Consider the following 25945-nt stretch of genomic DNA (forward strand, 5'->3'; position numbering starts at 1 on the left):
AGACAAACGTGCTTACTCAGACACCTAAGAGCCTTTTGGCTTTCCAGTTAACATACACCAAGTGAATGCCAGAAGTTAATGCTAATCTGGCGTTTCAGTCTGAAAACTCAGAATGGCAGTGGGCTGGCTGGTCTTTGAAGCAGAACTGTCTTCACTAGGATCGGAAGATAGGGATATCTTTTTGCTAAATATAAACTGAATTCCACAAGAGTCTGAACATGCGAACAGTAATTTAAATGAAGGTTCAGTGCTTGACTTGGGGAAGAATTTAAGGAAGGACATGTGCATAATGGAAAACAATTGTTCGATGCTTGCATTGGAGTAGCTTGTTTAGCCTGGCAGTGCAAAATATCTTATCAATGCATGTTTAAAATGCAAAAAACATTAATTCCGAAGGAATCAAATAGCCTTATGTAGCTGAAGTCTTCAAAGCTGCAAATGACCATGTGCAGATTACTGCATTTGCCTTGTAAGTGGCTTTATAACATAGAAGAGGAAGACCAGTTTGCATAAGTCCTGTCAATCCTTTCTTAAAATCTTGTCAATCCTTTCTTAGGAAAGAAGTAGAGCAGCTGTTGAAAGTTGATGTAATAAATAATAAAGAAGTTATTCTCTTGGGGTAACTGTGCCACATTTGGACTTTTTTTCCAAGAAATGGAATTATGTGAGTAGCTCCATCAGCTGAAATACCTCTCTTCTCTTATCAACACTGTTGAAATTGTCTAATACTTCCAGGGTGTGAGTAGATTTTCTTCCCAATTTTATTCTGAAAGAAACTGAAGGAGAAAAGAGTATATTGCCTGAAGTCATGTAGGGTGTCTGGAGTGAAGAGAAAATGAGTGTTTAGCAATGTGATGGAAAATTCTTGGTAGGAAGGAACCCGCAAAGATCGTCAAGTCCAACTCCTGGCTCCACACACGACTGACCACCTGTTGAAGAATATTACTGCAATACCGTATTGAAATACAGTGTTATACTCTAAAAGTGTATGATGCAGCACATTCACTGTCACAGCTGTAAGCCTAGCCACAGCTCTTAGAAACTGAAAAAGAGGCTGTGCTTATGAACACTTCTGTTACCAACTCATCCCAAGAGAAATTTAGTTCATCGTTGCTACGTGGAAGTGAAGTGCCTTGTTTTTTAAGGCATAACATGTCATGGGGACCTTCTGGTCAGTAAGAGACTGTGTTTTCCCGTTAAGCAGTACAGAAACACCCTCAGCATCCGTGGAAACCTTTAGGCATGGCATAGCCTGGTGTTCTGGAGGAACTTTTTGAGGATTCGAATAAGGAACCCTTAATATTACTTAGTTAATGAGACAGGGTTTGTAAATGTGGAAAAAAGCCTGCAGCTATAACAGCACAGTCAGAACTACCCTGGTGATCTCTGAGCACTAGTCAATAACAACTCAAGTTTGTTTGGCAGTGTTAATTATTACTTTTTTTTTAAATCTGGAATGTGGAAAATTCTTAGAGTTCTGTAGAGATTAATCAGAGCTTTAGATGGGAATTTGCAGTTGACTTTTGTTTTTCCTTAGTAGTGTTGTTGGTCATCTTAATTCCAAGTTTTGTCTTTGGCAAGTGAAGATGATGCAGATGATACCTGCATTCCTGGGATGCGTTGATTTGGAATCACCCGAGGTTTAGGGCTTCATGTCCATGTATAGCATGTTTTGCAGTGGTCCTTTAGCCAAAATCTTTCTGCTATGTGTTCTGTTATCCTTTCCACCCAAGGGATCTTTTCTTGGGAAGGATTTTAGTGGGCACGTGCTATTTTTAGAGAAAATTAATTTTAATCTTTTTTTTTTTTTAAAAATCAACCTTAAAAGTGGACAAGGGGATGAGGGAATTCGCGATGGTCCTTGATTCTTTGAAAGTTTATCCCTCAGATTTAGAAAGCTTTGCAATTCAAAGGAAATCGTGTCCTGCATAGCAAGCATGAGCCCTATTACAAAGCATTTCTTTGAGCCAGGAGAGTGGTGGTGTTATTCACAGGCTTCATCCTGGCTCTTAAGGTGATATCTTAATTTTGTACCCATAGAAAATCGTACCAGCAGAAAATTACTTCCATAAGTGTATTTTTGCCTTGTGGCAGTAGCACACTGCATTGTCTAGGCTCTTGAATAGCCACAATGTGTTTACTTCGTTGTTTGACTTTTTTAAAGGTCTTTGGTTCAGATAGATATAAGGAGCTTTTCTGCAGGGGGATTGACTCGGGCTCGTGATTGGGATTTCTTTTGGAAACGTTGTGTGTATATATACTTGAGTTTGAAGAACTGTACAGCGAAACCTCTCGTGCTCTCTTACCACATGTGTAGCGTAGGGCTTCTCTGGAAGAAATGCAATAGTAACAGAGTCTGGGAAAAAAGCCACTTTTCTCCAAATCATTTTTCCTCATGTAGATGGCTGTCGGAGTGAGGAGCCTGTTTCGAGGCTCTTACCTCTGGGTGCGTGTACAGCTGGCCGTGGAGCAGCCAAGAAGGATGGGCTCGGTTGCACCTAGGAGCAGCCCCGAGCATGGCTCTGAATGGTGAGGCCTTTGGGTCTTGTTGCATGCGCGTCTAAAACAGAAGTAGTCGTCTAAAGTTGCTCTGCCCCTGAGGAGTCAGCCTGAAATTAATGGGCAGCGGAGAACTGAAGGGAGAGACAAAGTGCAAGCAGATGGGCTCGTGAGCGGGGATACATCTTTCCTCTTAGCTTGTGCCACACCACCTCTGATTTGTATTAGCTCCCTGGAGCATTAGGATCATCTGTTTTCAGAAAAAGTAAAGGTTTTACTAAAAGCTGCTTGTTTCCATTCTGCTTTTATTTACTCAGCAGCTGTATGATGGTTTTGAGGTTGCTTCAGCCAAGTCTCAAAGGATGAACTCCTAGGAGAAGCATTTGGCTTTGTGTAAATACATAACTGCCCTGTTCTAAAGAACTGAAGGCCGAGCTCTACTGTTGTCATTGGTTGCCACACTATATTGTGTGTAACATATATTGTGACCAAATAATAATAAAAAAAAACTGGTTCAGCTTTTTTAGCACAGACAGTAGCTTTACCAACCATTTCTTGGCTTCCCTCTGTGTGTTTGTGGGGTGATATGTGGGTTAGCTGCTGTGTCTCTTGCTAGCCACATCTTGTTTTGGCCTTTTTTTTGTCTTTTGTGGTTACTTTGTTTTATGTCTTCGCTTACTTTGACTTAATACCTTCTTCTGTATGTACTCCTTGTACTTGGGATTATTACTGTTTTTGTTTCAGCTAGTTTGATCTGTTATGATACTTGTCGCGCATTAAAATAGGTTGTGTTATACCTTTGGGAGCTGTTGTAACCCCCTAATTTTTTTCCATTTAGGCTCTTTTCTTTTGAAATAGCACCAACCAGTTCAGTGAATCAACGGCTTGAATAGAAGAAAGCAGATGCCCATATTTTCTTTATTCGTCCTTCCCTTTTCATTTCTTACGAGTTGTGAATTCGTCACTAAATGATTAATTTTACCCTGGATTGTTTTTTGTCTTGATGTTTTCAATCAAGTTTTCATCTCTACAACGTAGCATGAAAAGTAGAAGAGATTTCACATTAGTTATTTCTTCCATCTTCTGTATTAACTCGTTGCTGTCACCAGCATATTCAAGAACTTACCAGTTGTTCCATTGTGTTCCTAACTTTCCGCTGGGAAAGGATGTTTTATTTTAGTCCTTTTCCCTTTAGGGGGAAATCTGGAACTCTTTTCTTGAGGGAAACGCACCATACACCAATTATTTAATAACAGCTTCAGGATGGTTCAGTCGTCCCCCAGGTGACACAGTGCTGCACGTGCCCTGAGATGGAATTCCTCCGCTGGCCCAGGCACAGCCTGCGTACTGGGAATATTGATATTGATACCAGGGCCACCGTCAGCTCCAGAACGAGAGACCACGGAATGGAATTTGCTCTGCTTGCTTGGCTTGCCTTCACACTAGCCTCAGGCTGCAAAATGTAATTTTGGCTTTGCAGTACATCTAAGCTTCTCTGCCACGTTAAAACTAGATTTTTACCGTCTTTCTCCACTTGAAGCGCATGGAGACAGCTGGGATTATGAATGCATTATAAGCTACCTGTGTAGGAGATGTTTGATTTTACATGAGCGCACGCGTGTGCACACATGTACTTTTATTAGCCAACGTGGTAATGTTTGGCCAGCTGCCTGGAAACTATTCTAAACTCGACCCAGAGTGGGAGCTTGTGAAAAATACACTCTAGCATACGGATGGCATATTCTTTTAGCAGCTCCCTAGTTTCCACTCCATTATAAATATTTACCTTTATTCATCAGTCCTCAACAATCACTTCACTAGATGTCATTGGCAAGAAGCTAACATTGAGACTGTATATATTTAAGTGTGCTGGACCACACTAGTGGTTAGGTAATTAAATCTGGAATTATTGGAGGTGGGAGCCTAGGACTGTGTTGTAATTTAAGTGCAGGCTTTTTTCTTATTTCTTTTTTTTTAAAGGTTTCTGGCTTTGGGACAGATGTGAGCTATTAATAACAAAATCTGTTCTTAGGGATACCAGACTCTCCTAATTTTAATATATTACCCTCTCTTCCCTCCCTGTTTTTTCTCCAATCCATCAGGTCCCAAGCCTCTGTGAAGATCTCCTCTCCTCTGTTGATCAGCCATTGAAGATTGCACGAGATAAGGTGGTAGGAAAAGATTATCTATTGTGTGACTACAACAGAGATGGAGACTCGTATAGGTGAGTTCATATCTCAAGAAAGGAGCTAACTGGTTTACTTTTTACATCATTTGTATATTGTATTCTTAGTGTAGTCTTATTGTAGTCTTAAAAAAAAAATTAACTCAGTTATGAATCTTGAACTGTTTCAAATCCTGTTCTCTTGAGTAAGACACTGGGTATGTAAGTAGTCCGTAGTATTTCCCTGATACAAAAAGACACAAATATCATCTCCAGATGACTGTAGCTTCAGACATGCTGATTGTACGGTTGCTAATCTGATGACCTTTGCAAGGCAGGTCCCTGTCTGTCTGTTGCAGGAACAAGATATGTTTTATCCTAGAAACTTAGTGCCTCTGTTTGTTTTCTGTACTGTGATTTGCAGTCACTCACTCAAGCCTAAAATGTGATGCCATCATCTTGTTAAAAGGCTGACACTAACAGATTTCTCTTAGGCTTTCTGGAGCATAGATATGTTTTAGAGGATTAAAAACAGTTTGATCTTCAGAAGAAATGGTTGTGGTGGCCTTGATGTGAAATTAAACCACCTATTTTTGCAAGGAAGTAAAATCTTTGGAATAGGTAACAACAACAAAGTGATGATGCAAGCAGTGAGTTTAAACAAAATCATCTTTTTGAACGAAGCAGCATGGACTTGCCAGCTGGGAAAGGTTCTTTCACTCATCTTTTGCACGGGATTGAGTCTGACTTTGGATGTGCATTGTCATTAGTTCTCTGTGAAAATCTTGGCCCCGGTTTTTTAGCAAAGAAAAGGAATCTCTTTCTACCAAAATAGCTCGTTTATATTGAGGACTATAGACAAAGACAGTGACAATATTTGAAAAACATGAGCTTTATGTAATTAAAAGGGCTGTAACAGTAGAATAATGGTATGATGAGTGTTTAGTATTTTGGCAGCTGCTTTGAATGTGGTTTCTCTTTTTTTGGTTTTATTCCATCCCTTCCCATTAGGATGATTACGTTTCAGCAGCCAACACTTAAAGCTCTTTGCATTACCTGCCTTTTCTTAACATCTGTAGTGACAGTGCCATAGTTCCAAATATTTAATCAAGAATCACAAAACTTATATTCCAGAAACCTTTGTGATTATTGCATCACCTGGCTTTTACTCTTTTTTTTCTTAACGAAGGGTGCTGTGCTGTGAAGTAATGAACTCCATTCATTCATCTTCTGTCCTGGGTTAACAGCTCAGCCACTCCAACTCTCCTGGTTGCGATTGAGAGTTGCATCTCAGGCTCTTTGCTTGGTGCAACAGCTTATATTTTTGGTGCTAGCAATTGTAACTGATCTGCAGTAAAAATTTAGCTTTGCTTTGTGCAGGTCTGGAGTAGAGATTTGTCATCATCTGGCCAGAATGTTACAAATATTCTATTTCAACACTAAATTCCAGAAAATATTTAACTTTTTTTCTTTTAACTTTTTTTTTTGGCTCAGGCCATCATTACAGAAGCAGGTAAGTTATGAAGGTTTATAAGTACATTGTTTTTAATTACTTTGAATTGCAGGAAAGGTACTTATCTAAACTGAAAGCCTGTCTGTCTGCAGATGATCGGTGCAGACAACCTACTGAGATTGGTTTTGCCCTAAAAGGAGGAGGAGGAGACTGCTAATGGATGCGAAGTTTGACACTGCATCAGGATTGTGCCCGACTGTAAATTTCAATGAGGATTTTTTTTAAATACATCCTTTGTTGCAGTGGGCCAAGAAGGAAGAAAATTTCTACGGTGAAGTGTTCGCTCGTGTCCTGAAGGGTACTATTCTGACACTGAAAGCTTGTTCAGCTGAAGGAGTTTTAGTAGCATCTCCTGGCCTCCACAAGATGTGTGCACGCAGCTGCATCCTTTCTGGCAGATGCCAAAGAAGGGAGCACATCACAGATACTGTATTTCTCGTGGGTCCTTCAAGAGATGCGTTCTCACTGAGGCTGCGGTGTGTTTCTTACAGTCTCCTTGAATCCCGTTTAGACTGTTGACATAAGCATTTATCACCAGAGGCTCGGAAAAATTGGAGAGGCACTTGTTAAACAGAACTGTGACACGCTGCAATAACTAATAACGCTTGCTCCCTGCCCTCCCCAGCACCCCACGTTTAATTAGCACATTTGGCAGCCCTTTCTTTAGGGTTACTTTTGTGCCTGCCTCTGAAATTTGCTCAATCTTTTCTTTGCTGAGAAGATCCTTAAATAGTTAAAAGGAAGTAGGAAGACTTGTGTTTTTTAAATCTCAGAAAAATGTGGGACTTGCCGGGTTTTCAGGACAGGTATTTTATTTTTTCATATGGGGTAGCCATAAAGTGTTCAGCTGTTGGCGTTAAAGAATTCTTTTTTCTCTAAGGCTTTTGGTTCAAGTGTTCTGGATTGAAGTGATTCTCCCTTCTGGAATTGATTGGCCTCAGCCCTGTTTCACAAAGTAAATTCTTTCCTTCAACACAATGCAAAAGCCTTTGAAAACCAAGTGACGCGAACATGTACATGTGTTAATCCTATTCTGTGCCTGTGTTCAGACACTGTTATTCATACCTCATAAAATCTGAAGTTGTTACTGAGAAGCGGCTCTTACACTAATTTAATCAATTAGGCCAGAATCTAGGAGGAGTTTACTGTGCTTTTAAAAGCTTTTGGTATTTCCACAAAGATTTTCAGAACCACACACTAGATGAGGACTCATAAATACTATTCCCTGCCTGTAAAATGCTACATCTCCAATTACTGTACATTTAAAACTAAACTTCAATTTTCTTATCGGAGTGTTTGCTAATTGTGTTTCTTGTAATACTAATCCAAGGATTTCAAAGCATTCTGTGGACAACTGTGCCTCATATAATTTCTGCAGGAAAGGTGAAGCTAGGTAGTCACACCTTTTCACTGGGAATTGAGCTTTGTACGTGGTTTCTTTTTTTGAGTGGCTTTATAGTTTGTATAGTTTGTATAGTTTATAGTTTATAGTTTGACTGGGAGTCGAATTTAAAAAATGGCTGGGATGATTGGCCATTCTGGTGATAATCCCACCTGCTTCATGGGGCATCATTCAGGGAAATTAATATCCTCATTGCTGAGCCCCTCACAATTTTCTCCTTCCTCGTATTTAGATAGGCTTGGTTTTCTTCACGTCAAACAAGGATCAGACTAAAAGGAACATCTGGAGTCTCTCTTGGATCTTCATAAATGGATAGTTTCACATCTCATCATAGTATCACTGCTGCTTGTGGGAGCAGCCTTTGGTGTGTAGTCTTGCAGGCGCTTCTGCAAGTGCTCCTGTAGTAAAAGGTTTGTGGGGGATATCAAAATGCAGTGGGATCTGCATTGTGAAAGCAGACCTCGTTTTCTTTTTTTGATATTAGACTTCAAGGTCTCTGCCTTTGTCCATACGTTTCCATTCTAAGTATGTTTGATCGCTCCATTAAATGGAATCCTTATGGGGAATTTGGTGCCAACAACGCTGAATCCTGTTAGCTGAAACAAAAAACATTCTCTTCTAGGGGAATTAGAGGTCTGACTTTTGAAATTTAAGTGCTCGTGTCCATCTGTCTTTCTTCAAATAGTCTCCATGTAAGTTTTTAAATGTGTTGTGCGTACTCTTCCACAAAAAGAAAAAATTACAGGGTTGTGTTATGATTTTTTTTTCCTTAGGTGAAGTTGCTGCTGGCTCCATCCGTAATGGGTTGAAAATGCCACAATCTGCTAGCTAGAATAACTTACACTGCTAGGCTTTCCCTAAGCCCCATTCCGTCAGCCTCTAAAGAGATCTATTATTTGCAGTTCAGGTATCTCCATCATGTCTCTGCATGGATTCTTTGCTCGCCCGTTTCCTTGAACTTGATGGAGAAGCAGTCTTTTGAGTTGACAGAAAACAGATTTATTTCTTTTTAATCTACCCTTTAAAATTTAGTAGAGAAAGTGCATCATATAAATGGTACTGGGGGAATAGTTGTATGCCTCTGCACTTGGTGGCATACAAACCCTGACTTGCTTTTGCAGACTTGATGGCAAGGTCAGTGCTCTGTCTGCCTGAACGTCTCCAGTGTGGCTTGGTTTTGGGTGCGCTGCCTGGTGGGTGTGGGAGTGCCCTTTGGGAACCCTGCAGATAGGATTTGGGGGGATTTTTTTGTTTGGATCTCTTCCAGATTTCAGAGAGCTGTTAGGTAAATGAACATTACTGCAGCTGTCTTCTCCGAAGTGACTGAGTTTTAAGCAACCGTTTTAAAATGGGAACTACCACCTGAAAATCATTGCCCTGGGTTGCTGTGACATAATTTAGCTTTTCCTGATGTCTCACCTTTTTGTTCAGAGAGGGTTGAAGTTCTTTGAAGGCACAAGGGCACAGGGAAGCGGAGCCTGTTCTTTGTGCTTTGCATTAAACATGTCAAAACTAGATGCTTTTCTGAGAAATGAATAACAAATGGCTACTGAGGCAAGAGCCCTTACGTATGGACTGCATTAAGACCTAGTGTTAGTTGGCTGGACTATTTTGAAAAGTGAGTAGGCAAAGGATAGAGGTACGTTTTCTTAAACTACCACTGATATATGTAGGTTGGTTATCCGCAGGGAAAATGAAAAGGAGAATGCAGGTTTACTAAAAGGGAATTAGAAAAGTCTCAAGCAGATGGGCTACGGGTTCCATTAATCTTTTAGTAACAAATCTTTCATTAAGAGCACAAAATCTCTTCCATGCGTGCAGAAATCATATAGTAAAAACTACAGCTTTACAAACCCTGTTAAATCCTTCACAGTGCTCAGACATTTTCCTAATGTTGTGTTAAAAGAAGAGTTTATTTTAAATCAAACTAGTGGAGGAGAAGCCAGACCTTAATTCTAGACAGCAAAGTTTGGCTCAAATATCGTCAGACCCCAAATAAAGTATGCAAAGTGTATGTATTTGCATGAAAATAACTTTAAATATCTAATGTGTAACAACCGAGGCCTTACCTTTGAGTATTTAAGAAGGAACAAATTCAAACCCAAGCATGTTTTTTTATACAGTAGGAACATGAAGAGAGGGAGTGGTCCCTAGTTACACTATGGAGTTTGAGGAGTCAGTGTCCCCTTCCTGTGGATCAGGTCTGACCCACGAATTTCTGGCCTTTCATTGTTTCTGTTGTCTAACTATCTCTGTTCTCGTCTCCTTGGCAGATCACCATGGAGTAACAAGTACGATCCTCCCCTGGAAGACGGTGCCATGCCATCTGCTCGCCTGCGCAAGCTGGAGGTGGAAGCCAACAATGCCTTTGACCAGTACAGAGACTTGTATGTCAGTTCTACCATACAGAGCCCTCTGCTTTCTTTGTTTCCTTCAGCAGGCACGCAAATACCTGCAAATATATTGGTCTGAAATGTGGTCACTAGCTGCCTCTGAGAGTGGCATACCAATATATAGTTGAGGAAGAAGGGAAGGCAGCAGCTGATCTTCTGTTGGGGAATATATCCACTGATTTCACGATATGAAAACATGATAAAATTTGTCAGCTGATGCTAAAGGCAGAAACCGAAGTGCTTTCCTGCTTCCCTCCCTCTCTCTCTCCTTGAATAAATTAATGGCATCTTTGTCCTGAAATGACCTGTGTTCTCTTTGATCTTGACTAAGTTCAGTCTTTAACCATCTGCTTTTTCCATTCCCTCTGGACTGTACTCTCAAAATATCTATAAATATATATAGCAGCAACTTGCACATTGTCCCATCTTTCTGTAAGATTACAAATACTAGTTCTGGTATTTGGCAATTCACTTCTGCTGCAAAGGCAATTCTCTGGTGGCTGTGTTTTAGGCTGTGTCTTATGAAAGAAGTGTAAAGTGAAGGAATTAACAGAACTTGTGTTAGAAAAATGTAATTAGGCAGTGTCTGTTTAAGGCTGCAGTAGCAAAATGTCCAGGTGACTTGTCAGTCCAACAATTTTTCTGCGAGGTGGGACTGCACTGGTCTTGCGTTGCATTCACAGCTGCCTTGTGTATAGCTTGTGGTCTCTTCAGCAGCAGTGGGATGAAATAGTGATGCTAAATCTAAAAAGCAAGAATGTGTTGCAAAGCCAAAGAAACTTTCTGTTTTGTCCAATGATAGCTTGTTTTCCTTTGCTGCTTCTTCATGTTGTACACAACTGGAGATAACGTAGATGTAGTTCATCGTGTCACTTGAAATTTATACTATTTTAATGCTAACAAATGCAGGTTAAAGAAAAAAATCTTGCTAATTTTCTTCTTGTTTTAAGATGTGACTTCACGTAGCTTCTCCAGGCGTCTAATCTTCACACTTCTCTTTCAGATAACAACTTTTTACTTATTTTCTTGCATTATTTTTGTAGTTATCCAACTTGTCATATAGCAGCAGTTGTTACAGGTATCTGAATTCACTGAAAGAATGGGATTTGCACATGTAGCAAAGAGGTTTGCAGTTACTCTTCAGGTGCAGACCAGACCAGTAGGGTGTTTTGTTCACTAAGATGAAAATGAGTAGGCTTGTGGAACCAAGGCTGTCTTTTTGAATCCGTTTGTGATCATTGACCATGAAGTCACAGCTGAATATGGTAACTCCTCTAAAGAAATTTCAGTTGCAGAAAGGCAAGTGCAATACAGGTTGTTCTCAGACTTAGGTGAGTCTGCTGACCCTGCTCAGCATGCGGTACAATAGTAGCCTTAATGTATGGAAGTAAAAGGAGAGATCTTATCAAATTTCATCTTTCAGTTTGGCAGTCCAAGGTTTGTAGGCAGTATGTTAGAGGGGATACAGGAGGGATTTCTCACAAAGACTTCATTCTTGTAGCATCAGCCAGAAGTGACTGAGGTGTTCTGACTTGCAGAATAGTCAGACTAGATAAGAGCATCTGTCAGCACAGCGCGCTTTGATGCATGTTATGGTCTCAAAAGTGCCTCAGAAAAAGAGGAGAAGGGTGGCTTACGTTTTGCTGAGTGGTGTAAAAATTGCGGTATTTTTGGAAAGAATTTGCAAAGTTAGGGAAACTTAACCTGACCACTTGAAGGGTTCCTCATGGTTGAAATTGGAAAGGACTTGTACTGTACCTACAATAGAGATTTGGATAAAAACATGCTTTGTTTTTGTAGTTGGACTCTGCAGTTTCCTTGACAATTGGATTTGGTATTTTGACAGCAAAAGCTTAATTTTCACTTGGAGATTGGAGGGGGAAAAAATGAGGTGGGGTAACAATTGCCAGCTTTTCACACTGCAACTCACTGGTCTTGCCAACACATCAGGTTGGGAATGACTGTAACAATTACCGGCGTACCAGCTGCTGAAATCCTGTGGGAGTCTTAAGTGTGGGGAAGGTTGTAGGTGAGAACACGATGGCAGTTGCAGTGATGTAATTTCCATGGTCTGCTAGACCTGGGAACTAATTCTGTGTACCCACTGTGAAGGTCTGAGTACTGGCTGCTAAAGGTGTCACTGGCCGCCTAGTTTGGCAGCTGGCAGCACTGGGGAAGGAGTGTGTGATGGATCAGTACAACATTATCAGTGTCACTTCAGATTCCAGACCCAGTGACAGCAGAGATTTTCCAGCATTGTGAAAAATTTCAGGCTCATTTGAAAATACTATTTAAAAAAAACACTATTTAAAAATGCTATTTAAAAAAACCAAAAAACTAGTATGCTGGCGGTCTTTGTTACTGTATATACTGTATCTTCTGTGGAAATGATGATTTTTGTTATTTGGGAGGGTTTATAACAGGGGCACACCTTCTAGTAGTGATGTTATTTTCGTAGGCAGGTTTTGTAGGTTTTTGTAGGCAAAAAAAGGTTTATTGTATTGTCCTGTAGTGACTTCCATTGTCCCTGTGCACTCGGATGGGGTTTCCAGACAGGCTGTTTGTAGGTGACATTAATCTATACTTCATGTTATAAGTACTTTCTTAAAAAAAGAAAAAAAAAGTGAGTTTAAGTGCAGCGGTTGTTGCACTGTTAGACTTTGAGATCTTATTGCAGGTTAAGAGGATGAAAAGGCAGCTCTGGTTTGATGGACCAAGGTCTAATACAGCAGTCCCTTAAGAGGCTCTTCTGCCCCCTTCTGTACGGGGTAGAGAATGTTTTTGATCGACACCTCAGTTATGCTATGTTTTATGGTAGAGGGCTAACAGTTAATACAAAAATAATCTAATGTTTGCAGTCATTCCCAGAGAACACCAGGCTCCAGTGTGCTTGAATTTCCTAGGTCATTCTTGTAATAAGGATTTCTGCTAGGTTTTTGAAAGCAGTCTGTGGCTTTGTTTCTCAGCCTTGCTGGACTAAACTGGATCTTTTGTTGGCGGTTCTCTAGCCAGTCACAGGAGGACACCGCACCGTGTGGCCTTGTCATTGTCATTCCTAGGGCTAGAAGAGGAAGATCATGCGTGGATGTGAGTTCAGGCTGCAAAAGCAATTTGTTGCCGATTGCACCAGAAGAGCCTGTGTACAAGACAGCAAAGTTGTTGGTTTTTTTTTTTAAACAACCAAAACCTACCTGCAGTGTGCTCGGATTTCTTACGTTGAGTGGTAGCTTATAGTTGGGTGCTGAGGGGTTTTGAAACTTAAGCTTTAGATTGTAATTCTCGATCCATTGAAAACAGCTAATAAGCGATTGCGAAAGGATGTACAAGGCTTTTCCTTGAGACAAAATACTAACCACAAAAAAAAAGGGACAGAGCATTTCCTGCCCTGGCCTAAATTAATACCTTGTAAGCACTTATTTCTGAGATGCTCTGCGTGGTGCTCGCTTCGCTCCCCAGCTTTAGAATGCATCTTTTCCTGGTCATTCCAGCAGGGAGCAGAAGAGGAGGATGCTTGTTTTCCAAAGACAAATAAGTACTTTTGAGAATATGTGCTCTTTCCCCTCAGCACCCAGCGTGAGGTCCAAGATTCCTTTGGATTATCTCCCTTTTTACCTTTATGCGCAGTAAGTGATGATATCTCACAGAGTTCATTTTGGGCTTCTTGTAAAACTTTAATAGTTTCAGTTTTTCCTTCTGTCAGTCCCATTTGGCCCACATACCATGCCTTTTTAGATTTCTTTGTAATCAGGTGTGGTAAGTATCCACCTACATTTAGTGAGTCATCAGCGTGCATTTGCCATTTCCCAAGGGGATGACACCTGCTAGCGTGGGTGGTTTGAGGGAAACAGCCTGTTATGCATTTGTTAACAATTTGTGTGAAATAATCCATTCAGATCTGTTCACTGGTGGTTGGTCTTACTTTTGAGTTTTGTCTCGAAAAGCTTACTGGCCAGCACGCAGAATGAGTACAGTGCGAGAACAAGCTTGGAAAAGTCTTGTAGTATCCCATAAAATAGTTTCAAATCATGAAAGCTTGAGAATAATTTTTTTTTCTGGGGCATGGAATCTTCAGTGCCTCCTAACCAGTGCTGAGTTATTTCCTGTAAGGGTCTGTTTTAATGCAAACTGCTTTTTAAGCATCGCTGGGTTGCTCACCTTTTATTTCTGGAGGAACATTCATGTCTCCTTGGGTCGAAGAACAACTACACTAGGTTTTAATTGGCTCTCTATTATATGTGCAAAACAACAAGCATATTTTTTAGTTATTGTTTTACCAAAGTGCATGTCACTTTCCCAAAAAAACAACTGTTTAAGTTTGATCTCCTGCTGCCAGGTTTAACTCAGACACTGCCTGAAGCTAATGCCCTGGTATGTTTTTGTTCAGTGAGTTATTATTCCCAGATGGAAGTCTAATATCTTACACCATTCGGTTAGAGCTTTGGCTTTCCACTTCAATATTGTGAAGATAGTTTCTTCAAACACATGGTTGTAATTTATTGCCCTTTTCTTGACGTGTGTGTGCGATTGATTGAAATCAAAGCGTAATGAGGACCAGGGCGTCTGGATAAATCTATTCATTTTAGATTCTGTGTTCTGTTGTTTTGGGTTGGAGATAATCAGTGCTTTAATTAAGTAACCTAATCGCTCTTTGTTGTCTGGAAGAAATCATTTCTGAAGTGATTAAATAGACCTCCCTGGGGAAGGATGCTGCTGATCTGAATATCTCTACAAACAAGATGAGTTTTGGCAACTCCGGACTAGTTTAGTAAGCTGACATACATTTAGAATCATTCTGCTTCTGAAAATATTTTTATTGATTAGGGCTTTGAGTTCCTTCAACAGAGTAAGTCGTGAAGCCTTGAACTTCTGCTTCTGTCTTTGTTTTGATGTTGATCTATTTTCAACTTACATTAGGGCTCTGGACGAGGAATTTGATAGGAGTGGAAGGAGGTCTGGGAGAGGACTGACCTCTAAAATATGTCTTCATTGTGTATGATCCTCTTGTTACTGAATTTTGGATTGCAGTTGTCTGAAATGGAGGTAGTCTCTTGAATTTATGATGTGTCTTTAATGTTCTTAGGTATTAGCAGTGCTGAGGATGGCACCCATGCCTTTTAACTTTGAGAATGCTCAGGGGTGCCTTTTACTCATGTTTTATCTCACTGAACGGCCTTGATTTGCTCAACGTCAGGGATGTCTCATTTTGGCTCGACTCCGGCTCTTCACCACTGAACTTTTCGCTGTTGTCTCTACCACTGAGTATCTTCAAATGTCCTGGAAGCTCTGGATAGCTTTACTCTTTTTAGCTGTTCTTATCTTTTGCCTTAGTTTGTTTTGGGTTCTGTGCTTGAACCACCTCTGGTGGTTGCCTTTTACTTCACTTCATAGGAAACAATGGCAAAACTGTATTAGGGCTGCCCTCCAACTTTAACTCTTTCAGATTGCTGCTGTAGTTTGTCATCTAATGCGTTCTTCCCTGACTTTCTGTATCCCTTTACCTGGTATCATACATCCTTTTACATGATCTGATAGCCCATGAGATCCTCCGAGTGGAGTTCATTCCTCTCTGATTTTGAAAATACTCTGCACTTCTGAGAGGGTTTGAAGCAATTGTTGTATTTATCAGTTTGACCAAACTTGATTTATTTTGTATACAGAACAGCACCTATTCCACCAAGTAAATAAAAAGAGAGGACCAGATGTAAGGGGTGTAATTAATGGTTTGGGGTTAGCAGAGACTACCAGTGCTCCTGCCTGTAGCTATACATGGGGGAGCAGCCGCTGAGCTTCGATCCCTGCAGCCCGCAGTGTAACTTTCAGCTCACAAAGTGATTAGGCAGCTGCAAGCTCTTTATATAAGCATTCTGTCTGTGTTTAGATGTAAACTTAGTTTGCCTAAACTAAAAACCCATGGAAAGCTTTGAAGTGACTTTATTGCCATTAGCTCACTGTTCCTCATTAATGGTTACTAGCCCTTTGTGATGGCTTTCTCTTGGGCATGATAGTTACTGTGGTTTTCGCAGCAAGGGCCCTGCAGATTGAATCCAGATGCATTTGTTATGCATCCTAGCACTAAGGAAACCTGACTTTCCATCTCACTGCTGGCTAGGCTTTTGCACAATAGGGTGTGACATCAGGATTATGTCATCTATGTGATTCTTGCCTCCGGGTTAGACTGATAAGTACAAGATGAAGTTTCATAAGACAGACCTAAACTGCCAAGATGCTCGCTGCTTTAATGTCCGTGTGCTTTTAAAATTAAAACCATGATGTTTTCCCAAGGAAATTGTTTAGACGTAAGTGTAAACAGACCAGTGTTGGGGTCCCTTCTTTAGCTCACCCGTAGGCAGCTTAAAACTCAAAACAGCTCCAAAATTGAAGTTGTTAGGCATCACACGGAGTGAATTTAGAAGAGAAGAGGAAAAATAAAGTATACTATCATGCTGTAAAAACTAAATTAGTTGCTCTTCATCTAATTTCTTTTTCTTTGGGTGCTTCGTTTTGGAGCATTTCTGGACAGACTGCATTCTTATCTCCTGAATCTGTGATTTTCAGCAGAGGAATTTTTCCCTTGGGTTCCCACGGTTCTGTGTGATTACATAAAATCTGAACTCTGGAGAGAGAAAGCTCAGGTTATGAGGCCAGCGCTGATGATGCAGCATTATTCTGAAACACCACTCTGAAGGCTTTAAGTCCCTAATAAGAGATGATTTACGTGCTTTCAAAAATGGAGCGAGACTAGATTTTAAAGTGTCAGTTTACTGGGATCTGGAGTTTTTGACCTGATCATCTCTAATAATACACATCTGTGTTTGTACTTAGAAATTAACTTCTGTCACAAATGCATGCTGTTCTAATGATGGAAATTTGAAGACTAGGGTAAGAACTAGTCCTAGCCATCTTGCAGCATATCTGATAAATGCATATTTGAAGGAAGAAGTCTCTCAGACGAAATCTGTAGCCTGTGCAGACTTTGGCACGCGTAGTACATGACACGAGAGGCTGCTGCTGCTGCTGTCTTTTCCCCTCCTACCCATATTTGAATCGTAGCTGGCAGCATCTAAAATGTGTCAGACCGTTGGGTGATGAAACTGTGGGCTGTCTCTGCAGAAACGCGCTGGTCGAATAGATGGGTGTGAGTGAGAGACTTGGTAGCTGTTGGTGGTTCCTTGTACGTAATGAACCGGTTACGCATTTGGCCACGTTACAAAGTGACCCATTGTCTTCGTTATTAGGTGCCTAATGGAACTGTTTCTAGGTGCCTTCTCAAGAAGGATTTGGTCATTAGGTTCCATCTGCCAAGAGCAATTGGGTGGTAAGGAAAATGTGAGCAATACAGTGTTGTGTTTTGTTCTAATAATGAGAGGTACCAGAAAACACAAAATCTGAGGTTCTGGAAGATATTTAGCCTTCAGGATCCCATTGTTTGGAGACTGTTTTCCTTCTATGCAGAGTTCCTACACTTCACAACTCTGCTTCACAGTTTGAGTCATCCCACCACAGTCCAGATGTGTGCTTTTAAGTACAACTGGCATTGAAGTTACACATACCTAACGAGATTGGTATGTGTGCTCCAGGGATTTTTGCACCTGTGTATGCTGGAAAGAATTTCTGTAAAATACCTGTGCAGAGTCCATGGGCATACTTCGGGCTGTGTTCATAAACGGTGGTGAAAAACAGCTGCTCTGACTACACAAACATTTTACCTTCTTCCTTGTAAGTATTTAGGTAACATTCTTAAAGCATTATACAGTTACACTCCTGGGACCAAAGAAGGGGAGAGAGAGGAACTTGAAATCATCTGTATTCAGTGGGAGAAGAGTTATGTCCTGGTGTGTTGCTGGTACCAACCTGCCCTTTTTAGTAAAGAACAGGCGCTCAAGCCTGATTACTAGAAAGCTGGGCACAGGCAGTGAAGTCATTTACTGACAACTCTGATCTCTTGATGTTGTCCTAAAGACTTTTTTCCCCTTTCTTTGAGCTACAAGGCTGCAGGTGATTTGAATAAACACCTTAGCAATGTTTTGGGCTTGGTAGGGAGTGGGTTGCTCAAATTTCCCACTTCCTTCATGTTTGTGTTGGTTTGAAATTACGGGGTACAAGCACTGGGGGAGAATTGTACCAAGTCTTTTGCCATTAGTGTCGTCTGTTTTTATAATAGTTGAAGTGTCTGCTTCCTCAGTTCATCTTTTAGGTAACGCGTCTGGTTGCTGTTAGACACTGGCTTCTCTGGTTGTGACTTTGATCATTGTCACTGTAGTAAAAACATTTGTAGGGTGAATGCTCAATATTTTCCTCTGGGGCAGATTTTTTTTCAGACAGGTTTCTTGGAAGAAATTGATCTAAATGGAGACGCTTGCCTTTCTGTGCTGAGCTTCTGTAGTTGGAAAAGGTATCTGTGCAACGTTGAGGGGGGAATTTATATATACACACACACACACATAAAATACATATTTTGCTGCTTTGCAAGAGCCAATTTGAAACACTGCAACTCTTTTGAAGATCTGCGTGGCCCTTCTGAGATTCCAGGTATGGGTACTTTGGCATCAGGGTTTTGTGTGCTGCGAGAGTCATAAGCCAGATAGAAAAACCCACCCACTGTCTTTGGCTCTCTGTTCCTTACTGGAAAACACACAAGTGTTTTTATGGATGAGTGATTTGGTTCTAGAGTGTAATTGAGAGTCGTAGCTTGTTTTTATTGCTGTGTGGTGGAAACTTATTTTCTCAGCGTACAGTCCAACATTCATTTGTAAGGCTTCTGAGAAATAGAATGCTATCGGGAAGGTTGTGGTGTATTTTCTGATCTGTTATTTAGCGGTAAAACAAAATGATTAATCTGGCCTCCTTTACTGAGGTATCTGCTGGAAGCTGGGGATTTCCTCCCCTGATAGGTTCCTCTTGAAGTTATGGCTTTGTTCTGGCCACGGTCTTTTCTGTTTCAGCCTGGTTACAGCTCAAGTTCCTTAAACAAGTTTCCATCCTGTCTCTCCACCCGCTTAAACTTCAAACACTTCATAAAGCTTTGGATCACTCTTAGCTTAAATATTTTCTTTTATTCTTGCGTTCATAAAGTAGGTCAGTCCTGAGTGTGACATTTTTTGTATAAAACAGCTTTTTCCAGGAGTTCTGTGGTTGATGAGTAACGGATATAAAACTTAAGTGTTTGATCATGACATTAAAACTAGAATTGATTTTGAGTGGAATGCTATTCTGAATTTTGCAGAGAGAATGAGTGATTTTGTTGGGCCATATGCCACTTAACCACCTTCCTGGGCAGCTTTATAGAAAGCGGTTTTACCGGAGGTGGAAGAACACTGTCCTCGGAGCAGACAGATGTAGTTTGGCAGCGTAACCTTTAGCTTGTTGATCAGGGGCCATGCCTGGCTCATGACAACCGTGAGACTTTTTTGTTGTTCCTCTAACAAACTTCTGCCTGTAGGTAAACGCAGGGTCTGTCCCCCTTGTGCTCTGCGCAAGAAAGAGATCTGTGTTCTTCTGCGGAAGAGGACCGATAGCTTTGCTTTGAATCGCCATCCTTTGAAAACGGCTTACCCTTTGGGGATGGTTCTGAGGTACCCCGTTATGAACTGTAGTTTTCCTTCCACATCGGATCTCTTGCCCATCTTAGAAGTGTCTGATGATTGCCTTACGTTGAGCCTTGGATACCTTGGGAGAGAACTCAAGCTCTTCAGAAGACAGAGATGTGCCACTGAAAAATGGGAGGGCAACATACCAAAAACATGTGTATCAAGAACAGGGGATCAAATCAAATTCTGTTCCATCCAGGAACTGGGGGGGAGCTTTCAAAGTTTTCTGCTGCAACTACTGCCTCTGTTTTTGGTGGGTATGTGCTCTGGTTTGCCCATCCGTTTCCATAACAGAGAAGGTATCTGTTTATGCCTTCCAGGAACTTTTTCCAAGCTGAATCTCTCTCATGCTCTGTTTTTTTGTGCTGATTTTTATTTTTTAAATCTATGGTGACGGGATTTCTTGGAGATAGTCTGGTCTTCTAGCAACAAATCCAAGTTCAAGTGTAGATTTAAATTCCTAACAATCTGTCATCCAGGTTTTCTATATGTAGCAGCCAATTAACCTGTATTACTTCTTAATTTCTCTTGAAGAAAACAGGTTTCAAGTAATGTTCCCCTCTTCAAACAAGGCTTTCATGGGATTAGGTAGTCTTCAGAAAATCCCACTTCAGTACCTTTTAGTTGCTGCATGGGGAAAGGTAAAATCTAACGTTGTGATCTATTCTATATATTTTCTCCCCGTGAAGAATGAGTGAGGTTTTGGAATTATTATGTATTGGTGGAACACAGAGGAGGCTCTGGCTGATATTTATCCCGGCATGTCTTGGATTCATAATGGTTCAATCACTGGCATTGTTGTTTGAGTCTCAAAATACTGGATCTGGCTATGTCAAAGCAACTTTATTGAAATAGCATGTTAGTATTTAAAACAATATTAATACTATATTTGATTCATTAAATATACAAAGGCAAGTTAAAGCATTTCCATGTGTGCACTGTTAGTTCTGGCAGGAGGTTCCTCAGATGGTTTTATGTGGTTTCAGACAACATTTTAGCACATTCTTAAAATACCCACAAAAGCCTTTATGTAAAATCTCATAAAGGTGAACCACATAAAAATGATTTTTTTCCTGTTTCATGTCATTAGGATCAAAGTACAGTAGGTAAGAATAAATTTCCCAAAACCTTGTTTCAGTCCCTGTCTTAATTAATGTTTCGTGCTCATAGCAAGCTCATAAAGTGTGTAATAGGGGAAACTGTCTGTACACACTGTAATATTCTTGGTGACTTCTCAGTGCTTTTTGAATGAAATCACTTATTCTTTATATGAATACTTCAAGCAAACTTCCTCTGGAAATGGACAGTGCTTTGTGCTCTGTGGTCTTTGAGTCAATCTGATCAAACTGTTCTTCTGTCAAAGGAAGCATCAGCCAGGTTGGAGCTCAGCTTTGCTGAGGGACTGAAATTCCTGTTAACTGCATTAAACAAAATCCATTTGCGAAGTCCCCAGGGGGATGTGGCGTTTGTTGGTTTGTTAGGTTTAAATTGCCTGCTGGAAGTCTGGCTTTAGCATGCCTGTGGAGCTGAGGGCTTTCCTTTGATGGCGTGCTATCGGTGGCCTAACAAATATCATAGGGCAGTGCTGTGTATGGGTGTTTCTTAAATGCCTGGTCTAAGCTTGTTGGTGACTAGCAGTAGTCAACCACTGAAAATAAAATGATGTGTGATGAGTTACTATGAAGTTGTATACACTCCTTGGGACAGCATTGATTTTGATACAGGCATGGATGCACATTATTGAGGAGAATCAGGGTTGGTCTAGTGACTCTCTGCCTTAGAAAAAATATACTGGACCCATCTGTAAATGCAGAGAAAATGTTCAAAGCTACATATGCTATTTGCAATACCTTCCTGATATCTTTTCTCCCAGCTTGTGGAAAAGGATACGGTTGCGTCCCTGAATCTACAGCACTTCAAGCTAAGACGAAGTCCAAAATGCACAGTAAATCAAATCTTACGTGCCATTAATAACTGTCAGGATCGTGTTTAGAAAGGAGGGGAGCATGAAGACGGGAGGCTTCAACAAGTTTTTCATGTTGGCGATGAGCGATGCTATCGTTTCTTGCTGAGGAGGAGAAACATGCAGTCACTTGCACATCTTTGTGATTGTGGCAGTCGTGCCAGTGAGGGGCAGGAACATGGAGCTGCTTAATCTGCAGGACTCTTGCCCGGTTTAGCTTCTGGGAACTGCCTGCCACAGAAGCTCCTCGTTTCGCTGGGTGATGGCCTTTTGCTCTCCTTCAGACAATAAATTCCCAGGTGTTTTGTCGTCTTTATACACGTACTTGCAGAACACTCCGAATAAAAATCATCTGACTACTAAAACTTCTTGTCATTCATCTGTGCTTGCCGAAGCTGGCTCTCCTTTCCTTAACCTTTCACCAGAGGCGGTGATTCTGTGCAGCATTAAGTTCATCAGTGAGATCTACGAGTTGTGTGCCATGACAAGTATTCCCTCTTGTGTGATGCTCATTATGGCTCTTTGATAACTTGAGAATGGAGACGGTTGTTAAATGCGGTAGGTTACAGTTTCGTTTTTCTAGAAGCCAGATTTGTTTTCTTGTGCATCACCCTTCCTACAGCCTTGGGTTGTTTACCATTATTTTAAAGTGTCTTTCATCTAGCACATAAGGAGCTTGGCAGTAGCGCTATAAAGGATTGGAGTTCTGCAGATGTCATTGTTTTGTTAGTTTTCTAAAAATCTACTTTGTACTACCAGAAACCTGAGATTTAGGTGGCTTCTGTTGTCTGCGGCATCTGAGGCTGGAATAATACGTGAACCTAGACAGCATCCCTTCTTTTCTAAGAACTTTGGTTTTTGATTCAATTCCACTTGGAATAAATCAATAAGTCAGCTTCACACAAACTCTTGAGACAGCAGCATAAAGCCACTTACTTGCTCCCTTCTGTCTTAATTAGCAGACTTTGTTGTAAAGAACTTCCAGCCTTGCCCAATAGCAGGAGAAAAGGGGGGGGGGAACCAATTGTAAAATAAAGTCTTACTCTCAGCCTACTTTGTAGCTTGTGTTTTCACCAGCTGTTACATTTAATTGGAATGTAATTAAAGAGTTGTTGTTTGCTCAAGTACTGTGGAAATGCATAACTAGCTTTGTTTCTCACTAGACTTTTATTCTCCTTTAGAGAAACGTACAGTTTTTTGTAATTAAAATGTGTATTATAAGATGATATGAACTGCTGTGTTTCTAGGTATCTAACTATTGGGAGAATGCTGTCTTACAATCAAAAATCTTTGGTAGGATGTAAAGATTCTGCGTATTTATTATTATTATTATTGTTATTATTATTTGACTCTGACTTAGATGTTGTTTACTTTTAACATACCTATTGGATTGCATCCTGCAGGTATTTTGAAGGTGGAGTCTCCTCTGTCTACCTCTGGGATCTGGATCATGGTTTTGCTGGTGTGATCCTCATTAAGAAAGCTGGAGATGGATCAAAGAAGATTAAGGGATGCTGGGATTCCATCCACGTGGTGGAGGTTCAGGTACAGCCTCTGGGGCAGCTGATATTCCTAAGTGAAAACAAAACGCAGTTAATTCCAGACAGTTAACGAGCACAGGTGTTCCACTGAACAATACAATATTGTGTTAGGGGCTGTAAACTTTCTTTCCCGTGTTAATTTTTGAAAATTCCCTGAAGCAATTTGGATAGAGATAAGTCAGGGCTGTAATCAAAAAGAATCCCAGAAGAATTGAAAGTATGTTACTTTCTGTGTGTATGATTCTGAGATTATTTTTTTTTTTTAAATGTAAAGGTCTACAGATAAATATCACTAATTAGGTAATAAAAACAAGGTAATGGGAGGTTAAATTGCTCTAGCTAGATTTGCTTTTGGAAAATTGTAGAAAGGTGCATGCTTGCAATTGTTTTTCAGAAATAGACCGTGCTCTGTAAGTGCACTTAAATGTGTATCTGCTGTTGCACATGCGATCTCTGGGGCCAGCCACTTTTTAGTTTTTGGAGGGGTTTTAATCTTTCGTCTTTCCTTTTTCTTCTCCTTCCACTTCTAGGAGAAATCCAGTGGCCGTACTGCTCATTACAAGCTGACCTCCACAGTGATGCTGTGGTTGCAGACTAATAAAACTGGTTCTGGTACCATGAACCTTGGCGGGAGCCTTACCAGACAGGTAGGTGTGTATATTGCACTGGAATACCCTACAGCCCCACAGCATGCCTTTCCTTATTTATATATCCAGTAGGCTCAGCTGGGAACAAAAAGTTTATTTTGTGAGGTGTTGTATAAACATCTGTTTTCCTGCTTCATATGCAGTCCAGTGAAGCAGTTAATCTGCAATCGTGTGATTACCAGGAAGCCCCTTGAACTCTGCTTGATGGCAGAATAGCTTTCAATTAGAAATACAAAATATTCAGTAGGAGCTTAGATTTTCTTTTAAGTCTTGGTTATGTGTTTGATACTCCTAAACTTTTATACTTCTGCATGTGTTGTCTGGACAGATCAGTTTATCTTTAAGATTTGCCCCACTTCATTACTAGAAAATTCCAATAAGGTTATAAAAACATTACACCTCTTTAAAAAAAAAAAAAAGCAAGGTAGGCCACTGTGACCAGACCTGTATTTTGCATAGACCCTAGAATTCTTCTGTTCTTAGACTTCAAGTATCTTTTATCCTTCTTTAGTATTTTTCCTCGTGCTGTACCAGGACAATGATTTAAATAAATAAATATCTTCTGGTCATTTGTTTTTTTGTGCCAGTTCTAATTGCTTAGACTTCTTCTTGAGAAAGGCATTTTTCAGAGGGAAGGTGCAACGCTGATGACTGTTCAGGCAGTGCTGCTATCCTAGGTCTGCCAGGTCTTTCCTGTCAGAGCCTGACTTCACTGGCTGAAGGTGCTTCTGCCCCAGCCACCTGCCCAAAGGGTGCTGTCTCTTCGTGGCACGCTGCTGATGAATTGGGGTTGCTCGAGATCTGGACTGTGGAAGTCGGTGACTCAGGAAGAGTAATAAACTCTGGGGGACAGGAGGCGTATTGTATGGGTGTGAGCGACTAGAGAGATTGGCAGCTGCTAAGACTCCTTTATGAGACTTCCCAGGGCAGACCGTTGGTTTCGATACAAAGGACAATGCAGACTCTGTTAAACAGTCCATGTTTTTGTACAGGTTTGAGGCAGGTGAAGGAACAAAGGATCGGTGATGGCAGAGAGAGGAACTGAATTGTATTAGCGTTGCAGTCACAGAAGCTTGCCCCAGACCTAGGTGATTTTTCTTTCAACGTTGTTGATTTACAAAAGAGGCTGCTGCAAAAGCAAGAGGGGAGAAAAAGGCGTCTGGAGACAGTTTTGAGCATTGCGTACTCTTTTAAAATGCTTGCAGTACTTACACCCGAGTTATGGTGACCCGGACAAATATTTGATCACAGGCCTTCCTAATACTTTAAATCATAGCTGTGAAGTGGACGCCAAGGGCTTGACTCTAGCCATGGCCTTATGGTGTGTGAGAGCTTTGCCAAAAAAAACAAGAGTCTGTTGAGAATAGGTGTCCTCAGTACACCTTGGCCTGGACTGCTAGGCCTTGTTTTGTTTGACTTTCACTCTCTTAGCTTTAGTGGGGAGATTCATGCTTCTGTCATCGTTTTAACAGTAGACCATATTCACATCACATATTCATATGTGATGCATTAAAGCAGGGGCCTGCTTCCAATGTAAGTAACCATAAAGAAGCCACTGGGGTAATGATGCACTGCTTCTGCACAAACAAAGGAAACTTAAAATCTGAAACTCAGCTTTGGGCTGGAGATATTCTGCTTTGCAGATGCCATAGTAGGCTTAACGGGACAGGCATCGTCAGGATCCAGCACAGAAAACGAGATCTTCATCATGCCTTGAGGTGTGCTATGTGAGAAGGAGCTGTTTGTCCTGAGCCACTTGTTTGGCTGTGGCTGGGCTAAACTCCTGAGTGCCAGGCTTTTGTTTTTTGTGCTGTAAAATCAGTTTGCCCCATTACCTAGGGACAGCAGGTTTTGTTTGTACTTTTTGGTGGGCTTTTTACACGGTCTGCAGTGAACTTAGGCAATGAAAGTAGCTTTTAGTTCTCTCTTGAATGGCATGTTACTGTTTAACTTTGACAGTATCGGTAATCTGTTGTTCTAAGCATAATTTTGAGATAGTTTTGTCTGTGGCAAATTGTTCGTGTTCGTGGTAAACTCAGCATTTAAGGTACTTGACCACTTTTGATCCTAAAATGTGAATAGCAGATGTCCTTACATTTCAGTGGAAGCTTTTGAAGTGTTCACAAGCTTTGTAATATCCTGGCTTATAAACTGATGGCAAAGAGATCCTGGCTTATAAACTGATGGCAGAGAACCTTTCAATGCTGGGAAAGGCAAGGCTGTTGAGAGCCATTAC

General features: G+C 40.8%; 1 protein-coding gene across 4 annotated transcripts in view; it reads left to right on the forward strand.

The window, feature by feature from the left end:
* CAPZB (capping actin protein of muscle Z-line subunit beta) overlaps positions 1 to 25945 on the forward strand; it is a 64080-nt gene that overhangs the window by 26385 nt on the left and 11750 nt on the right. For 3 of the 4 annotated variants that reach the window (XM_083802399.1, XM_083802400.1, XM_083802398.1), the window contains 4 exons: positions 4602 to 4723; positions 9852 to 9965; positions 22925 to 23066; positions 23593 to 23709. In XM_083802399.1, coding sequence (XP_083658525.1) covers positions 4602 to 4723; positions 9852 to 9965; positions 22925 to 23066; positions 23593 to 23709 — 495 coding nt within the window. The other variant, XR_014573229.1, reaches the window with a different exon arrangement.

Source organism: Anser anser, assembly GCF_964211835.1.
Source record: "Anser anser genome assembly, chromosome: 17".
Taxonomy (NCBI): Eukaryota; Metazoa; Chordata; class Aves; order Anseriformes; family Anatidae; genus Anser; species Anser anser.